The sequence below is a fragment of the Carcharhinus amblyrhynchos genome, chromosome 2, assembly GCF_965287045.1.
Source record: "Carcharhinus amblyrhynchos chromosome 2, sCarAmb.v2.hapA, whole genome shotgun sequence".
Classification (NCBI taxonomy): domain Eukaryota; kingdom Metazoa; phylum Chordata; class Chondrichthyes; order Carcharhiniformes; family Carcharhinidae; genus Carcharhinus; species Carcharhinus amblyrhynchos.
This window is the reverse complement of record NC_137325.1, coordinates 128,622,905-128,640,034: the sequence shown is the minus strand read 5'-3', so window position 1 is coordinate 128,640,034 and position 17,130 is coordinate 128,622,905. Positions and strand designations below refer to the sequence as shown.

At 41.9% G+C, this 17,130-nt stretch overlaps 1 protein-coding gene across 3 annotated transcripts in view; it reads left to right on the top strand.

Annotated features, from left to right (window-relative positions):
• The window catches only part of zmynd11 (zinc finger, MYND-type containing 11), a 176,308-nt gene that overhangs the window by 94,670 nt on the left and 64,508 nt on the right, over positions 1-17,130 (top strand). For all 3 annotated transcript variants that reach the window (XM_080212711.1, XM_080212720.1, XM_080212702.1), the window contains 2 exons: positions 8,068-8,227; positions 10,456-10,617. In XM_080212711.1, coding sequence (XP_080068837.1) covers positions 8,068-8,227; positions 10,456-10,617 — 322 coding nt within the window. The remainder of the gene's footprint in view (positions 1-8,067; positions 8,228-10,455; positions 10,618-17,130) is intronic.

Sequence of the window (17,130 nt, the reverse complement as noted above, 5' to 3'; positions counted from 1 at the left end):
AGTGAAGAAGTTCCTCCTCAACTCAGATCTAAACTGCTTCCCCCCCCCACCGCCCTTATCTTGAGATTGTGTCCTCTAGTCCTGCTATCCTTTCTAAGTGGGAAGAATCTCTCTACCTCTACCCTAACCATCCCCTTCATTATCTTATACGTCTCTATAAGATCCCCCTCATCCTTCTAAACTCCGAGTACAGACCCAGTCTATTTAGTCTCTCTTCATAGTCCAACCCCCTCATCTCCATTATCAGCCTAGTGAACCTCCTCTGCACTCCCTCCAAGGCCAATATATCCTTGCGCAAGTGCGGCAACCAAAACTGCACACACTACTCCAGCTGCGGCCTCACCAGTACCCTGTACAATTGCAGCAAGACCTCCCTACTTTTATATTCTATCCCCCTCGCTATAAAGGCCAACAATGAGAAGGGTGTGGTCCAGATCCAGGTGCAGGTCAGTGGGACTAGGCAGAAAGATGGTTCGGCACAGCCAAGAAGAGCCAAAGGGCCTGTTTTTGTACTGAAGTGTTCTACGGTTCTAAAAGTTGGATCTGAAACACTCCCAATTTCAAGTCCACCCAGCACTTAGAATCAAAATGGTAAAATAGGACACATAGTAATCATATTAACCTTTTATTTCCCACATCATTTGCTATCTCCTTTTGAACTGAAAATTGATTCTCAACTGCAATGCTGCTTTCTAATTATCCTAAATTGATATCACATTTACTATTTGTTACTTGACCTGAATTAAGATCATGAATTGCTGAGGCCCAGTTTTCCATTGTACACTTTGAGTCTCGTTTGCTAAAATTCAGGTTTGTTCCAACTTGATGATCCACACAAGGCCCATGAACCTTTTGTACAATTAGGGTAGCCCAACACCCTACATGATATCAGTCCTCAGACATGCACCCAAAAAAAAGGAACTGGAATAGAATTAAGAAGAGTAGACATCCTAGGGTAAAAGCAAAATACTGCAGATGCTGGAAATCTGAACTACAAACCGAAAATGCTCTTCTGGAGAGTCATATGGACTTAGAAGGTTAATTCTGTTTATCTCTCCAGAGATGCAGTCAGACCTGCTGAGTTTTCCAGCATTTTCTGTTTTTACTTTAGACATCCAGCAGGTTTGTTCCATTGTACTAAGGGAACATGTGCACTTACAACATTCTTTGTTAGTCATAGAGATTAAAGCAAAGGGAAGCATTCAAAAAGCTCCTTCATGATTTATTGGCAATAGATACCTTTCATAAACCACACTGATCTTAATTTAGTCTGTGAGGGCATGGCCAGCATATTGCAGAGGGTCCAAAGCATGATCAAAACCTCAGTTGGGTTGATTATGGCATGGAAAACCATCTTCTTCCTGAATTTTGCAGGTAAAGTTATACCAGTTGAGAAATGGCAAATACAATCATGGCTTTCATTGCCAGGAACTTTTTATTGCCTTGATCTTTTTTGTATGTTTTTAGCATTTTTATAATATATTACTTGTCTGTGTGGGTTTCCTCCGGATGCTCCGGTTTCCTCTCGCGGTCCAGGGATGTGCGGGTTGGGTTGGTTGGGTTGATTGGCTGTGCTAAAGTTGCCCCTTAGTGTCTTGAGATGCGTAGGTTAGAGGGATTAGCGGGTAAATGTGTAGGGATATGGGGTAGGGCCTAGGTGGGATTGTAGTCGGTGCAGACTCGATGGGCCAAATGGCCTCTTTCTGCACTATAGGGATTCTGTGATTCCATTCACCTTCTTGATCACCTGCTGCACCTGCAGACTGGGTTTTTGCGACTCGTGCACAAGGACCCCCAGGTCCCTCTGCACCGTAGCATGCTGCAGCTTTTTGCCTCCTTCGCCAAGGAGATTCTCATCTCCTTGCCCCCTCCCTTCCCACCACTAAATTCCATTAGATTGGCATTTCTCTTGTTGACGTAGTTTATATGGATTTCAGTAAAGCCTTGACAAGATCCCACATGGGAGACTTGTAAAGAATGCAAATGCACGTGGAATGCAGGGTGAATTGATGCAATGGATTCAAAATGGGCTCAGTTTAGGAGACAGAGGGTGATGACAGAAGGCTGCTTTAGTGACTAGAAATCAGTGTCCAGTGGGGTACAACAGGGATCTCAGCTGGGTCCCCATTATTCGTCATTTATATAAAAGGCAAAGATGATAATGTGGGGTTTGAATTAATAAGCTTACAAACGACACAAAGATTGACCAGGTTAATAGTGAAGCTGAGTGTCTTGGGCTACAAGAAGAAATAGACAGTTGTTCAAATGGGCAGATAAGTAGCAGATGGAATTTAACCATGAAAAGTGCGAGGTGATACATTTTGGAAGGAGTAATTTGACAAGAAAGTATTCAATGAATGGTAGAACACTAGGAAGTTCTGTGGAACAAAGGAACCTTAGTGTGTTTAACCATAAATTTCTAAAGTCAAGAGGGCTTGTTAGTAAAGTGGTGAAAAAGGCATATGGGATACATGCCTTTATCAACTGAGGCATAAATTACAAAAGCAGGGAAGTCATGTTGGAGTTGTATAGAACTTTAGTGAGGCTGTAGCTAGAGTAGTGTGCGCAGGCCTGGCCACTGTATTAAAGGAAGGATGTGATTGCACTGAGGGGGTGCAGAGGAAATTCACCAGGATGCTGTCTGGGAGGGAACATTTTGGTTATGAAGAGAGGGTGGATTGGCTTGGGTTGTTTTTGTTGGAGCAGAGAAGACTTAAGAGACGGACAATGTGATTGAGGTGTACAAGACTATGAGGGGCGTGGATAAGGAGCAGCTGTTTCCCTTAGTTTAAGGACCAGAAGGGACACGGATTCAAGGTGAGGGGCAGAAAGTTTAGAGGGGATGTGAGGAAAAACTGTTTTACCCAGAGGCTCGCAACGGCCTGGAATGCTCGGCCGGGGAGGATGGGAGTGGCAAGTTGCTTCACATCCTTTAAAAAGTACCTGGATGAACACTTGGCACAGCATAGCATTTAAGGTTATGGGCCAAGTGCTGGTAAATGGGATTATCTGGGAGATCAGGTATTTATTGCTGCCAATGGATACTCAATGGGCTGAAGGCCCTCTTCTGCAGTGTATGATTCCATGTTCAACATATGGAGCAAAATCTGTTTATTCTAAGAACCTGAAGTGTGAACCATGCCCAAATCCCCCAAATTGTTTCATTTTCTTATTGCCCTGCATATTCTTATTTCCCCTGAGATTTTCTTTCCACAAACACTTAAAATTTATTTCCTAGTCCAATGCATTTTGGCAAATTTGCATCTTTTACATTGCATTCACCCCACAGTAACCCTAATTCCTTCCATAACTAGAAACATGGCTATATCTGTTTTTAGGAAGCTCCTCAACACAAACCAAATTGTTGCTCAAGGCTGAACTCTCTTTGCTACTCCTGGCTTGTCTTAGATTTGTGTTCTCTGGCTTCCACCTGCTTTTTCAGTAAACTTGTCATTCTTCCCAACAGCACAGTAGCACAGCGATTAGCATGCACAGCATTGGGGACTCGGGTTGAGTTTCGACCTCGGGTGACTGTGGAGTTTGCACTTTCTCCCCGTGTCTGTTTGGCTTTCCTCTGGGTGTTCCAGTTTCATCCTACAATCCAAAGATGTGCTGGTTAGGTCGATTGGCCATGCTAATTTGCCCCTTAGTGTCAGGGGGACTTGCAGGGTAAAAACAAGGGGTTATGGGGATCGGAGGGGATTGTTGGGGGTGCAGGCATGATGGGCTGAATGGTCTCCTTCTGCACTTATAGGGATTTGATAATTCCCAGTTATTTTTGTCCATTCAGCTATGCCAGATCACCTTTCCAGTTGAAGTCCATTCTTCAAAAGGCATTCCTCCCCTTCCATTTTTCCTATAAAGTCTCCTAACATAATCCAATAAATAAATATAAGAAGGTTGGCAATGGTAAGGAAGAAATATTTTAAACAAGCACAAGTCCAACATGCCCATTTATGTTCACCTATTGACATTCTTCTATCTGCTGAAGTGTATTTCTCTTCTAATAATTTGTTTTTCTATTAATGGCAGAGTTCACAGAAAGCACTTGGCTTTTAAGAACGTAGCACCTTTCATGGCCTCAAGACATCCCAAAGCTCTTCATAGCTAATGATGTGCATTTAAAGTGCAGTCACTGTTACAGCGTAGGAAACGTGGCAGCCAGTTTCCTACTGACAGCTGTAAGATAAACAATTTTAGTGATGTTTTGGTTGAGGAATGAATATTTGCCAGGACATCTGAGAGGACTAACTTCTGGATTAACATCTTGTGTGAAAGGCAACACATCCAAAGCATGCAGCACTTTCACAATGCCGCACTCAGATAATTATCCAGATATGTGCTCAGGTCTCTGGCGAGGAGGTTGATTTGATTCAGGTGTAAATGCTGCCACTGAGCCATTGCTGAAGTCATTGGAATAAAAATGAAGTCATAGTGCACACATTGTGACACAATAATTAAGTTGCTATGTTGTGCATGAGGTACCAAGGTAAATCATGTTTACTTTGTTCAGTATCATAAAATGATTACAGCATAGAAGAAGACCATCCGGTTGTATCCATGCTTGATCTTTGTAAGACCAGCCTCTGACCTTTTCTTGTATCCCTGCAAATTTTTCCTCTTCTGATTATTATCTATTTACCTTTTGAAGGTGTTTAATAAATCTGCTATCTCCATGGCTTCAGGCATTGTATTCTAAATCCTAACCATTTGTTGTGTAAAAAATATTTTTCTCTGTTACCATTGCTTCTTTTGCTAATCACCTTAAATTGGTATCCTCTAGTTCTTGATCCCTTTCTGTCTATCTATTCTGTCCCGATTTCTTGTAATTTTGAACACCCCTATCAAATCACCTCTTGATCTTTTCCGAGGAAAACTATCACAACTTCTCTCATCCTCTCTAATACCTTCACACCCTTTCTAAAGTATGGTGGCCAGAAATGGACACCATTGCTCCAATTGTGGCTGAGCTAAAAATGTTATACCTTTCTATACCTTATTCTTTGAGGAAGTAACAAGCATGATGGATAAGGGGGAACCTGTGGATGTGGTGTACTTGGATTTGCTTTAGGTATTTGACAAGGTGCTACATCAAAGGTTACTAAACAAAATAAGAGCTCATGGTTTGGGGATAGCATGGATAAAGGATTGGTTAGCTAATAGGAAGCAAAATGAATCATTTTCTGCTTGACAGGTTGTAGTGAGTGGAGTGCCACATGGCTGGGTCCTCAACTATTTACAGCCTATAATGACTTGAGTGAATACACCAGATGCTAAATTTACTGATGGCATAAAGGTAGGAAAGTAAGTTGTCTGGAATTCTCCTATCCCACTTGCAGCGGGTTTCGTGGCACAGGAGCGGAAAATCTCATAGGAGCCAAAAGGTCAGAAATCCACTGGCATAAAATCACGTTGTAAATCTCCCAATGGTGGGTCAGTCTTCCTGCTAGCTGGTAGTGTGAATGTCATTTGCAACTCCTGAATGCTGGTGTCCTGTCAGGCCTTCAATTCTTGTCATGCCAGCAGAAAACTACATCAGTCTAAAAGTTGATTGCTAAAAAGTGATAGGCACAAGGTGGCTCTCGGTTCACAAGAAATTTTGAGGTGAGTGCAACAAAGCCTTGCTGCCATTCTGGTGCTGCGCTGTTCAGCACTCTGTTAGTAATCCCACAAGCTTTTGGAAACGGTGTTCCTTTGTCATCTGATGAAGGAACACCGTTTCCGAAAGCTTGTGGGATTACTATCAAATAAACTGGTTGGACTTAAACCTGGTATTGTAAGACTTCTTGCTGTGTTTACCCCAGTCCAACGCCGGCATCTCTACATCAGCACTGTGCTGGGTGGACAGCCTCCATGCTGAACTGGTCTTCATGGACGGCACCATGCTACTGGACTCATGGGCCCTCTGGTGTCACTGAGCCGGATCAGTGGAGTGCCTGAGGTTGAGAAGTACAGGGGTGTCCTTCCCCCTGGCGTCACACGCCAGTGCCTATCTCGACAGCACTGCTGAAGGACTCGTGCAAGTACTGCAGCAAAGGTCCGAAGTTCAACCAGGGCTGGCATGTGAACTGAAGCCAGTGGCCTGATAAAGACAAGGGGAGAAATTTGGAAGGAGAGGCTATGCAAGATGGTAGTGGTGGGTGGCTGGGGCGGGGAAGGGGGGTGCAGAGAGGCAAGGAGGTGGATGAAGAAGACAGATAATGGAAGGCAGAGGGAAGATGGAGGGGAGAGAAACTGGACGTCAAGGAGGCTGAGTGAAAAGTTCTCAAACAAGTTGGCCAAAGAGATGGATACCTCATAATTTTCTGGATGGAGATGTACATCAATTCTAGGTGCAGTGGGTAGAGATCTAAATGGGGGATGGATGACTTGCAGTTGATGGGCTTGGAGAGGGTGGGGAAGGAAATTCTTCTTGGCGCTGCCAGCCGCCGCCTTGTGGGTTGCTGACATCCTGCATGGTCTGGTGAAGACAGGAGGGTTGGAGAGAGTGATATGAGTGTCTAGGGCTGATGTTTAAATGCGATGTTGGAATCTGTGAACCAACAACTGATGGCAGGCAGATGAATCCCCTAGCAAGCCAGCAGCTGATTCAAGAGTGGAATGCGCCTGTGCATAATTAATAATCCAAGGTAAATCTGTCACAGGATCCTGCCATTCTGGCCAGCAAAAAAGAGCGTACAAAGGGATTTTGATGGTTTGTGTTAGAAAAAATTTGACAGCGGATGTATAATGTGAACTTAATCACTGGCGGAATGATTAGAAAAGCAGTAATTATCTGAATGGAGAGAGACTGCCTAACTCTACAGAGGAATCTGGATTGCCTGTTACATAAATCACACAAAATTAGTATGCAGGTATAGCAAGTGATTAGGAAGACAAATGGAATGTTGGCATTTGTGGCAAGAGGAATCTAGTATGAAAGTAGGGAAATATTGCTAAGCTCTGCGAGACCTTGGTTTTTGTCTCCTTATTTAAGAAAGGATATAATCGTATTAGAAACAAATTCCAAGAAGGTTCACTAGGTTGGTTCCAGACATGAAGGTATCTTCTGAGGAAAAGTTAAACAGGGTTGTGCCTATAGTCACTGGTGTTTAGAAGAATAGGTGATCTTTTTGAAACTTATATGATTAAGGGGGCTTGAGAGAACAAACAAAGAACAAAGAACAATCCAGCACGGGAAACAGGCCCTTCGGCCCAACGAGCCCGCGCCGCCGCATCACCCTACACCTATTCTACCCTGCATGTCTACGAATGGGACCCTACTCAGTCAGATTCAGGGAAGAAATAGTGTCAATTTGGTGGAAACTGAGGGTGGATGCTGAGAAGAAGTTTCCTTTTTAGAAAGTCTAGAACTAGGGGATGCAGTTTAAAAATTAGGAGTCTCCCATTTAAGACAGAAGAAGAGAATTTTTTTCCCTTGAGGATCATTAACCTGCAGAATTCCCTTCCAGAGTGCAGTAAAGGCTCTCACTGAATATATTCAAGGCTGAATTAGATAAATTTTAGATCGACAAGGCAGTTACTGTTATGAAGGGCAGGCAGAAAAGTGTAGTTAATTTGGTGCTGCAGTTACATATGGTCCCTGTCCATAGTTGGTTTTCAAATTCAATTTTACACTAACCCCCTAATAATTATGGTAATGCTAGTATTAACTGAGAAACAAAATCGAAATATAAGCAACTAATAATAATCTCTGAATAATTCCTGTTTCAGCAACGTTTTCACCAAAGCTGTTCATTGCAACCATTATGAGAAACACTGGCACTGAATTAATTGTATCTTATTTAATGTTCTTCCTTTGACATTTGCAAAGCCCTTAAGTTACAGTTGCAATGTCTGGAAATTACTTCTATTTTACTTTGCAGTTTGGTGATGTGTGTATTTGTTACTTTGTTTTCTGCCATATTACCAACTAGGCAATGGAAAGTTTCATCTGCAGAATATTGAGAAACAAATAGGTAAATTTCTGTTGAAAGTTGTAATTCTAAATTAATAATTTTAAAAAATAGATATTGTATGATTTGGCAGTAGTGATTTGATTGTGGTGATCTGTGGTTTCTCTTTTAGGTTCATGTCTCGTCTTCATAGTATGCATCCAAAGGACACCAATAGGCAGCTGGGCCTTGCAGTTAAAGATGGCCTGATTGTCGAAACACTGACTGTGGGTTGCAAGGGTTCAAAGGCAGGCATCGAGCAGGAAGGATATTGGCTACCAGGGGATGAGATTGTAAGCATTGCAATTATTTATGACTGACGCATGCAGTTCTGTTTAGTTGCTGTCAGAACCTCCTCAAGCTGCATTATATTACAGTATAACTATGTGGTTAAGAATCCTCCACTGGAGGAGCATGACTTATCAAACAATGATCTGGTGTAAAATCAGCAAGTACGGTAACACAGAGAAATAGTTTTGAATGTTTACTTAGACTGTGCCTACTCTCTTTAGGTCATCTGAAGTGCATCATCCTGTGCTGTCGTATGTGATTTTACAACCCAAGTAAGCCTGAAAGATTGGTTACTAGTGCTGTAGGCACATCCATGGAAACTCACGGTTTTCAGTGTTCAAGACAACTTCTAAAATGTACATCATGTTACAATTGACCACTTAGAAATAATGGGCCTGAATTCAACTTCTAACAAAATGTGAAGTACTTTTAGCTCTTTAAATGTTTCCTTGATCTTTTTTAAAAAAAACACCTTTTTGCCAAAATTTATCTTGTAGTATACTGCAGCTTTAAATATAGTTTAGCCCCAGTTACCTTTAGCTTCAAGTAAGAAGTTGTTTGACACTGATAGGGTTTAAAAATTGCATGACGTTTTATCACTGCTTTCCCAAGTCCATTTTGTTTGCTTTTTGCTGATATTTTCTTTCAGCTTTAAAAGGATGCAATATGGAAGAGGCCTGCAAGCATTTGTGGTATAATGTTTATCTCGGTGGGTACTAGGATGCAGTATGACCCATGGTAATAATGTAATTTGCTACTTAACGGGTAATCATTGCTGGGCACTTTGAGGGTTTACTGCTTCTGCAATGTTTTGGATAAGTAGCAAGCAGCGTTAACAACGAGCGGACTTGGTGACAATGCCAATTGTTTAGTTATTGGACATAAGATCAAATATTTTCTTGTAAATTATTGCTTTAAAACATGCCCAAATGGATGAGATAGAATATCAACATAATGGGCACAAGTCCCTTGATTTGTAGCAGAGCATTCCAATTTATTATGTTATTCAACTACTTGCAGCTTGGGTAGAATTCCCAGCTATTGCTCCCAGCACTGGCAAAGAAAATGCCTGCTTGGCAAATTGTCAAATAGTTTCATATTTGGCTTTTATGTTTCTGCCAGCAACATAATTTTAAGAAAAAAAATCATTGGGAAAATTCTCTCTCAAAAGCAACAAAAGATAATCGAATCATTTTGGTGCAGGTTAAATTGCACTACAGGGTTGCAGACTAAACAGTATGCATTTTTTTACTGATCCTGCCCTACGGCAATGTTTCCAACCTTCTGGTAATAAAATTGCTTGAAAGAATATTATTGAACTAGTTAGTGTATAGTGAGTAATTTTTCTATAGTGAAGCCAGTCATCCCGCAGACCAGTAAGAAGCAGTTTCCTTATGCTGACCTGACTCATAGCATAGCATTATGAACCCACCCCAGGAATTTAGTTGCATACCATTTGGTGCAGTATAACTACAGCTTGTTACAACACTGGTTTCAAAAGCTGTCCTTGCCTGCATTGAATTTTTTGGGAACTTTGTAAACTTTCCATTTTAATGAAGGGTCATGAGATAATCCGGAAGCTGACTCCTAACAGGTGACACCTGGAAGCCAGCATAGTATTTGCATGTGTGCACAGAGCTTGGTCAACAGATAGGAAATAATGAGTTTGGTGTCACTTGCTACTTGTTCTTGGGTACTGGATTTTTAGTTGACCCCTTGCCTCTCTTCAAAAACTACATGTTAGCAATTCACTTTCAGAATAAGTGTTTTAAATATCCAGTAATCAGGTTTGCTACTTTTACAGTAATTTTATTGTCACTTACTGGTGAAAATCAGAACAATTCATGAATTGAATTTTGTCAGATTGCCCAGCAAGTACTTAGGATAAGAGCTTAGGAAAAATGGAAGTATGCTTGAAGAAGATGAACTTCAGTCCCAACTCAGGAACCACATAATCATTTCAGTACTAACACATTGATAACGGTTTGTAGTTTCAGCATCTGTGTACTTCCATAGTGACAGTCTAAAATGTTACATTCCAGTGAGGTTGGTGGTTGTCACATATAGCAAGCTATTTTCAAAGTGTAATGTTGATCATTTTAAGGCTGCGCCTAACTATTTTACCACTGGCTTCTACCCTGTTACCCAAATGTGCTGCTATTCATTATTAAAATACAAAGAATTAGCTTGGTGACTGTAGATTACACATTTATGTTTCTTTCCATTGTAGGATTGGAATGTAGAAAGCCATGACTGGTATTGCATGGAGTGTCACATGGCAGGTGAGGTCCTAACCTGTGATTCCTGCTTCCGTGTTTATCATCCAAAATGTCTCCCTGATGAATTTAGGCCACAAGACAGCAGTTCACATTGGCAATGTCAAGTGTGCAAGGTGAGTACAGTTGATAACTTTCACATGTTTAAAACGCAAATTTATCTAAACAAATGTTACATGATGATAAGAGATGGTCTTTAGGATTGTAAAAATGTATATAAAATTGCACAGTTCAAATATGTGCTACATTTTAAAAATTCATTTGTGGGACACGGGCATTGCTGGCTGGCCAGCATTTATTGCCCATCCCGAGTTGCCTGAGGGCAGTTGCGAGTAAACCACATTGCAGTGGCTCTGGAGTCGCATGTAGGCCAGACTAGGTAAGAATGGCAGATTTCTTTCCCTAAAGGACATTAGTGAACCAGATGGGCTTTTCTGACAATTGACAGTGGTTTCATGGTCATCACTAGATTATTAATTTCATATATTTTTATTGAATTCAAATTCCACCATCTGCCTTGGTGGGATTCGAACCCAGCTCCCCAGAACGTTAGCTGAGTTTCTCAATAGTCCAGCGATAATACCACTAGATCACCGGTTTCCTACATTATCATTTTTTATGTTTATTATGTTTAACCTAGAGCACGAGCTTGAATCCCCAGCCATAGTGGGGATGAGGAGCTAGGATGGTGTGGTGTTGCTGAAGGAATACTTATTCTCAAAGTTGCCCATTTTTAGACTGATTGAGTACACCTGATGGAAAAATTTGATGATACCAGTAGAAATTATAGGCCCTAACAACGCACCAGCTAATCATACTGAAGACTTGTGCTCCAAAACTTTCTGTGCCCTTAGCCAAGCTTTTCCCGTACAGCTACAACACTGGCATCTGCTGGGCAATGTGAAAAATTGCCCAGATATGTCCTGCACACAAGAAGCAGGACAAATAAAACGCAGCCAATTACCGCCCCCTCCATTTACTCTCGATCATTAGCACGTACTCAGCAATAACTTGCTCACTGGCACTCGGTTTGGGCTCTACTAGGCCGCTCAGCTCCTGACCTTGTTATAGCCTTCGTTCAAACATGGACAGAAGAGCTGAACTCTAGAGGTAGGTGAGAATGACTGCTTTAGATATCAAGGCAACTTTTAGTCAAGCGTGACATCAATGATCTCTCAAAACTGGAATCAATGAAAATCAGGAGGAAAACTCTCCGGTAGTTAGACTCATCATGCGGAGATGCCGATGTTGCACTGGGGTAAGCACAGTAAGAAGTCTCTAAACAACAGGTTTATTTGGTAGCACAAGCCACAAAGTTTCTGGGTGCTGCTCCTTCATCAGGTGAGTGGGAGTTGTGTTCACAAACAGGGGATTTAAAGACACAAACTCAATTTACAAGATAATGATTGGAATGTGAGTCTTTACAGGTAATCAAGTCTTAAAGGTACAGACAGTGTGAATGGAGAAAGAGTTAAGCACAGGTTAAAGAGATGTGTATTGTCTCCAATCAGGACAGTTAGTGAGATTTTGCAAGCCCAGGCAAGTTGTGGGGTTACAGATAGTGTGACATGAACCCAAGATTCTGGTTGAGGCCGTCCTCATGTGTGAGGAACTTGGCTATCAGAATCGCTGAGCAGAAACTGATAACGAGCTCTGCACACGTGAAGATCTTGTTGGACTTTAAGCTGGTGTTGTGGGACTTCTTTCTGCTCATAGTTGTGGTGTCAGAAATCAATTGTTTTCATATATCTAGATGGTTATTTAAACATCACTTTCTCCCTCTCTCACAGGGTGCAATTTTTTAAAAAGTTTGTAATATTGTAGGTAACAGTAATTCTAAAGCTTAGCTCTGCTTTTTGGCAGTTTGTGTTCTACAGACTTGGTCTCCATCTAGTGATGGTTTATGGTTTGGCAGGCTGCAGCAAAACTGCATTTCTTGCTCCAGAGCTCTGCAGATCCAAGCCAAATGAAACTATAAAGTAGTGAAGAGAATGTCTCACAAAGATAGGAGTTGATGCTTTCACATAATCACGGCTGCCGTCAGTGGTGGTGGAGGCGAACTCGCTGGGGTCTTTTAAAAGACTTCTGGATGAGTACATGGGATTTAATGGGATTGGGGGTTATAGATAGGTCTATGGATTGGTAGGTGTTGATGTGATTGGCGCAACTCGTGGGCCGAAGGGCCTGTTTGTGCTGTAGTGTTCTATGTTCTATAATCATCAAAGTTCCAACAACTAGATGGAGTATTTGAGCTGTAAGGGAGACCAGATAGGCTTGGATTGTTTTCTCTAGAGCATGGAAGGCTGAGGGGAGACATGATTGAGGTGTATAAGGTATGAGGGGTATAGATAGCGTGACTAGGAATTAGTTGTTCCCCTTGATTGAGGGGTCAATCATGAATGGACATAGGGCAAAGGGAGGAAATTCAGAGGGAGCTTGTGAAAGAGAAGTTTCACTCAGAGGGTGGTGGGATTCAGGAATGCATTGCCTGGGAAGGTAGTGAAGGCTGGAAATCTTACAACCTTTAAGAAATATTTGGATGAGCACTTGAAACATCATAATGCTCAAGGATATTAGATGAGTGCTGGAAAATGGAATTAGTGCACCTTTAAATGGAAGTTATTGTTGGTGCAGACTCGATGAGTTGAAGGGCCTTTTCTGCACTGCAAGACTCTATGACTCGAATTTTAGCACTTTCAACATAGAAAATGTGCAAAGATATTTCACAGAGGCATTAAACAGATGGTGGGAGGAGAGGATGCCTAGCAAAGAGAGAGATTAGAAGAGGTGACCAAAAATATGATTGGACAGATTTTTTAGGGAGGGTCTTCAAAAAGAAGGTGGTGAAGAGTTAACAATGTTTGTAGAGAAATCAACAGTATGGAGCCTAGGTTGTTGAAGACTGTATGGAATTAAATGGAGGATACAGAAGAAATTGGAGTTTGAAGAATGTGGAATTTGGTGGGAAGCATGTAGAGAGATGGGGTTTGTGACTGAATGGAATTAAACCTTAGGATATGGATTATCAATTTGACATTGAGATGGCACCCCATTCTAAATAACTGGGACCAAAGTGATGAGTGAGCAGAACATGTGACAGGGTAAGATACAGAGCCGAGTTTCAGATGATCTGATGCTTGTGGAGGATGGCGGACTGTATTTGAAAGCTTTGGATGAGTCGTGCAAATTACCAAAGCATAGGTGAGGGTTTTATTCAGGAAGAGACCACAGTGGGTGATATTTTGGTGATGGAAGTGCCTGTTCTTTGTAACAAAGATGTATGATATGAAACTCATCTGAGGGTCAAACAGGTTACCCAGAGAGAAGGATGAAATTGATGGTAAGTGTTTGTGGCAGAAATGTGCGGTCAACCTCATTCGAGACTGCAGATTTATTGAGGCCAAATAATGCATCCCATAGAAGGTCGTTGTGACTTTGGATAAAACTGTTACAGTGCAGTTGGAAGGGTGGAAACGTAATTGGAAAGATTTAAACAGACAGTTGCTGATGAGGTGGTTCTGGAAGAACTTCTTAAATAAAAGGGAGGTTGGTCTTTGACAAAAGTACTATTTTGAGTGGTACTCATGGTTTTAATGGGGCGGACTTTGCCTGACCATGACCAATTTGCAGTGTCAGCTGGCATGGCTACCAGGGAAGGAGTTGTTTTATTATGAGTTATGTGTGAATGGGTTGTGGATTATGAGAATGAGATGTGATTGGAGAGGATCTGGTGAAAGATCAGTGGGAAATCAGAGAGATGGACATTCGAGGCTACAATAGATTAGAATTGATGAGATATTTGGATTAACGGACAAAGGTAAGATAGAAACGTTGGAACCGGCTAAACAGCTGATCTGTAACTTAGTGAAAAAGAAATCCACTTTACATATAAATGAATACTCCTTTGGTTGTAAAAATATTCCTCCTAAAGTAGAGATAACAAATTAAATTAGCAAAGAAGATGAAACCTACAATATCATCTAAAATCAGTTTCCATGTATTTGTGGCTTAAATCCAGCTTTACCAGCACCTGTCTTGACCTCTGTTAGAACATAAAAAAACTACAGCACAAACAGGCCCTTCGGTCCACATGTTGCGCCGATCATATCTCTACCTGCTAGGTTTACCTATAACCCTCAATCCTATTAAGTTCCATGTAGTCATCCAGAAGTCTCTTAAAAGACCCTATCGAATTTGCCTCCACCACCACCGATGGCAGCTGATTCCACTCACCCACCACCCTCTGAGTGAAAAACTTACCCCTGACATCTCCTCTATACCTACTCCCCATCACCGTAAACCTGTGTCCTCTCGTAGCAACCATTTCAGCCCTGGGGAAAAGCCTCAGAATCCACCCGATCAATACTTCTCAACATCTTATACATCTCTGTCAGGTCACCTCTCATCATTCATCTCCAAGGAGAAAAGACCGAGCTCCCTCAGCCTATCCTGATAAGGCATGCCACCCAATCCAGGCAACATCCTTGTAAATCTCCTCTGCACCCTTTAAATAGTTTCCACATCCCTCCTGTAATGAGGCAGCCAGAACTGAGCACAGTACTCCAAGTGGGGTCTGACAAGGGCCTTATAAAGCTGCAGCATTATTTCCTGACCCCTAAACTCAATCCCTTGATTGATGAAGGCCAGTACACCATACACCTTCTTAGCCACATCCTCTATCTGCGAGGCCGATTTAAGAGTCCTATGGACCCGGACCCCAAGGTCCTTCTGATCCTCTACACTGCTAAGAGTCTTACCCTTGATATTATATTCCTTCATCTCATTTGACCTGCCAAAATGGACCACGACACATTTATCTGGGTTGAAGTCCATCTGACACTTCTCCGCCCAGTCTTGCATCCTATCTATGTCATGCTGCCTCCAAACTGTCCATGACGTCCCTCCAAACTGTCCACAATACCACCAACCTTCGTGTCATCGGCAAACTTACCAACCCATCCCTCCACTTCCTCATCCAGGTCATTTACGAAAATTACAAACAGCAAGGGTCCTAGAACAGATCCCTGGGGCACTCCACTGGTGACCAACCTCCATGCAGAAAAAGACCCATCTACCACCACTCTCTGCCTTCTGCGGGCAAGCCAGTTCTGGATCCACAAGGTAACTGCCCCTTGAATACCATGCCCTCTGTCTTTCTCAAGAAGTCTTGCATGGCGGACCTTGTCAAATGCCTTACTGAAGTCCATATAAACCACATCTACTGCTCTTCCTTCGTCAATGTGTTTAATCACATTTTCAAAGAACTCAACCAGGCTCGTGCAGAACTCACTTGACTTATTGCACTGCTTGTTTGATATGAAGTACTAGATGAGCAAAATGTTCCTCCAACTATGTATTGGGAAGAGCAAAGACCAAATGTTTCGCTCTTGGCACAATCTTCATTTCCTAGCATTTGACTCCATCTTGCTCCTTGGCAGCTGGCTGAGGCTTCTTCAATCCGTTCACAATCTTGGTGTCATGTTTGATCCTGAGATTGACTTCAAAGCACCCATCTATTCCTTCATCAAGATTCATATTGCAACTTGTTGCCCAACTCACCATTTATTGCTGCAATGCATGTTCTCTTTAGTCAGAACTACGCCAATCTTCTCCTGGTCTACCCTACGAAAACCTGAGCCCCTCCAATCTGCTGCTGCCTGTATTCTAACTCTAAATCTCATTACCTCTGTATTCACTGGCCAGCATTGGCTGTCATTTTGGGAGCACCTGGGTTTTCATGTTCTCATTCATGTTTTCAAATATCTCTGTGGCCTCACTCCTCTCTATCTCTGAAACCACTTCTGTTCACTTCCAATTTATCCCGCTTGTGCATCCCTTGTTTTCATCACTCCATCCTTGACTTAGGGCTACTTAGGCCCTAAGCCCTGGAATACCCCCTTCATTTCTTTTATCGCCTTTTATAGCCCTTGTTTAAACCTATGCCTTTACTGTCCTCTTTGGTGCCATATTTTTCATCGTACTCTGATGAAGCACCTTGACATGTTTTGCTACTTAAGATGATTTCTCCTGTCGCTTCAGATAAGAGGATGGCAGATTTTTCAAGAGTAGATGGGGTGCAGATTTGAGTTAAATGCTACCAGATTAGCCATGGTGGAGCAGGCTGGAGAGGTCAAATGATCTTCTCCTGCTCCATGTTTATATGGTTGTTCATATAAAGGTGGAGACCAATTATTCACCATCTTGGTTGGCGTCATCTCATATATGATATTAATGCAGATCTTGATTTGCAGATCCAGTTGGAAATATTACATGTGAAATCAGTGCTAACGGGGTGGCTAAAGGCCACGTTATAGGCATATGTTCTATGATATGACAAATTCAGTGCTTCAGTTTCTATAGTTCTGTCACTTTCTTTAAGGATAACATCCTTAATTTGATGGTTTAAAAATCAAGGTGTTGCTAGACTGGGCACCAATTAGGTCATTGAGCACAATATAATTATTTCAAACAAATAGGGGTGAGAAGTTTTTTTTTGAGTTTATCTATTAGTCACAAGTGAGGTTTGCATTAACACTGCAATGAAGTTATTGTGAAATTTCCCTAGTCGCCACAGCCCGGTTCTTATTTTGATCAATGCACCAAACCAGAACGTCTTTCAGACTGGGAGG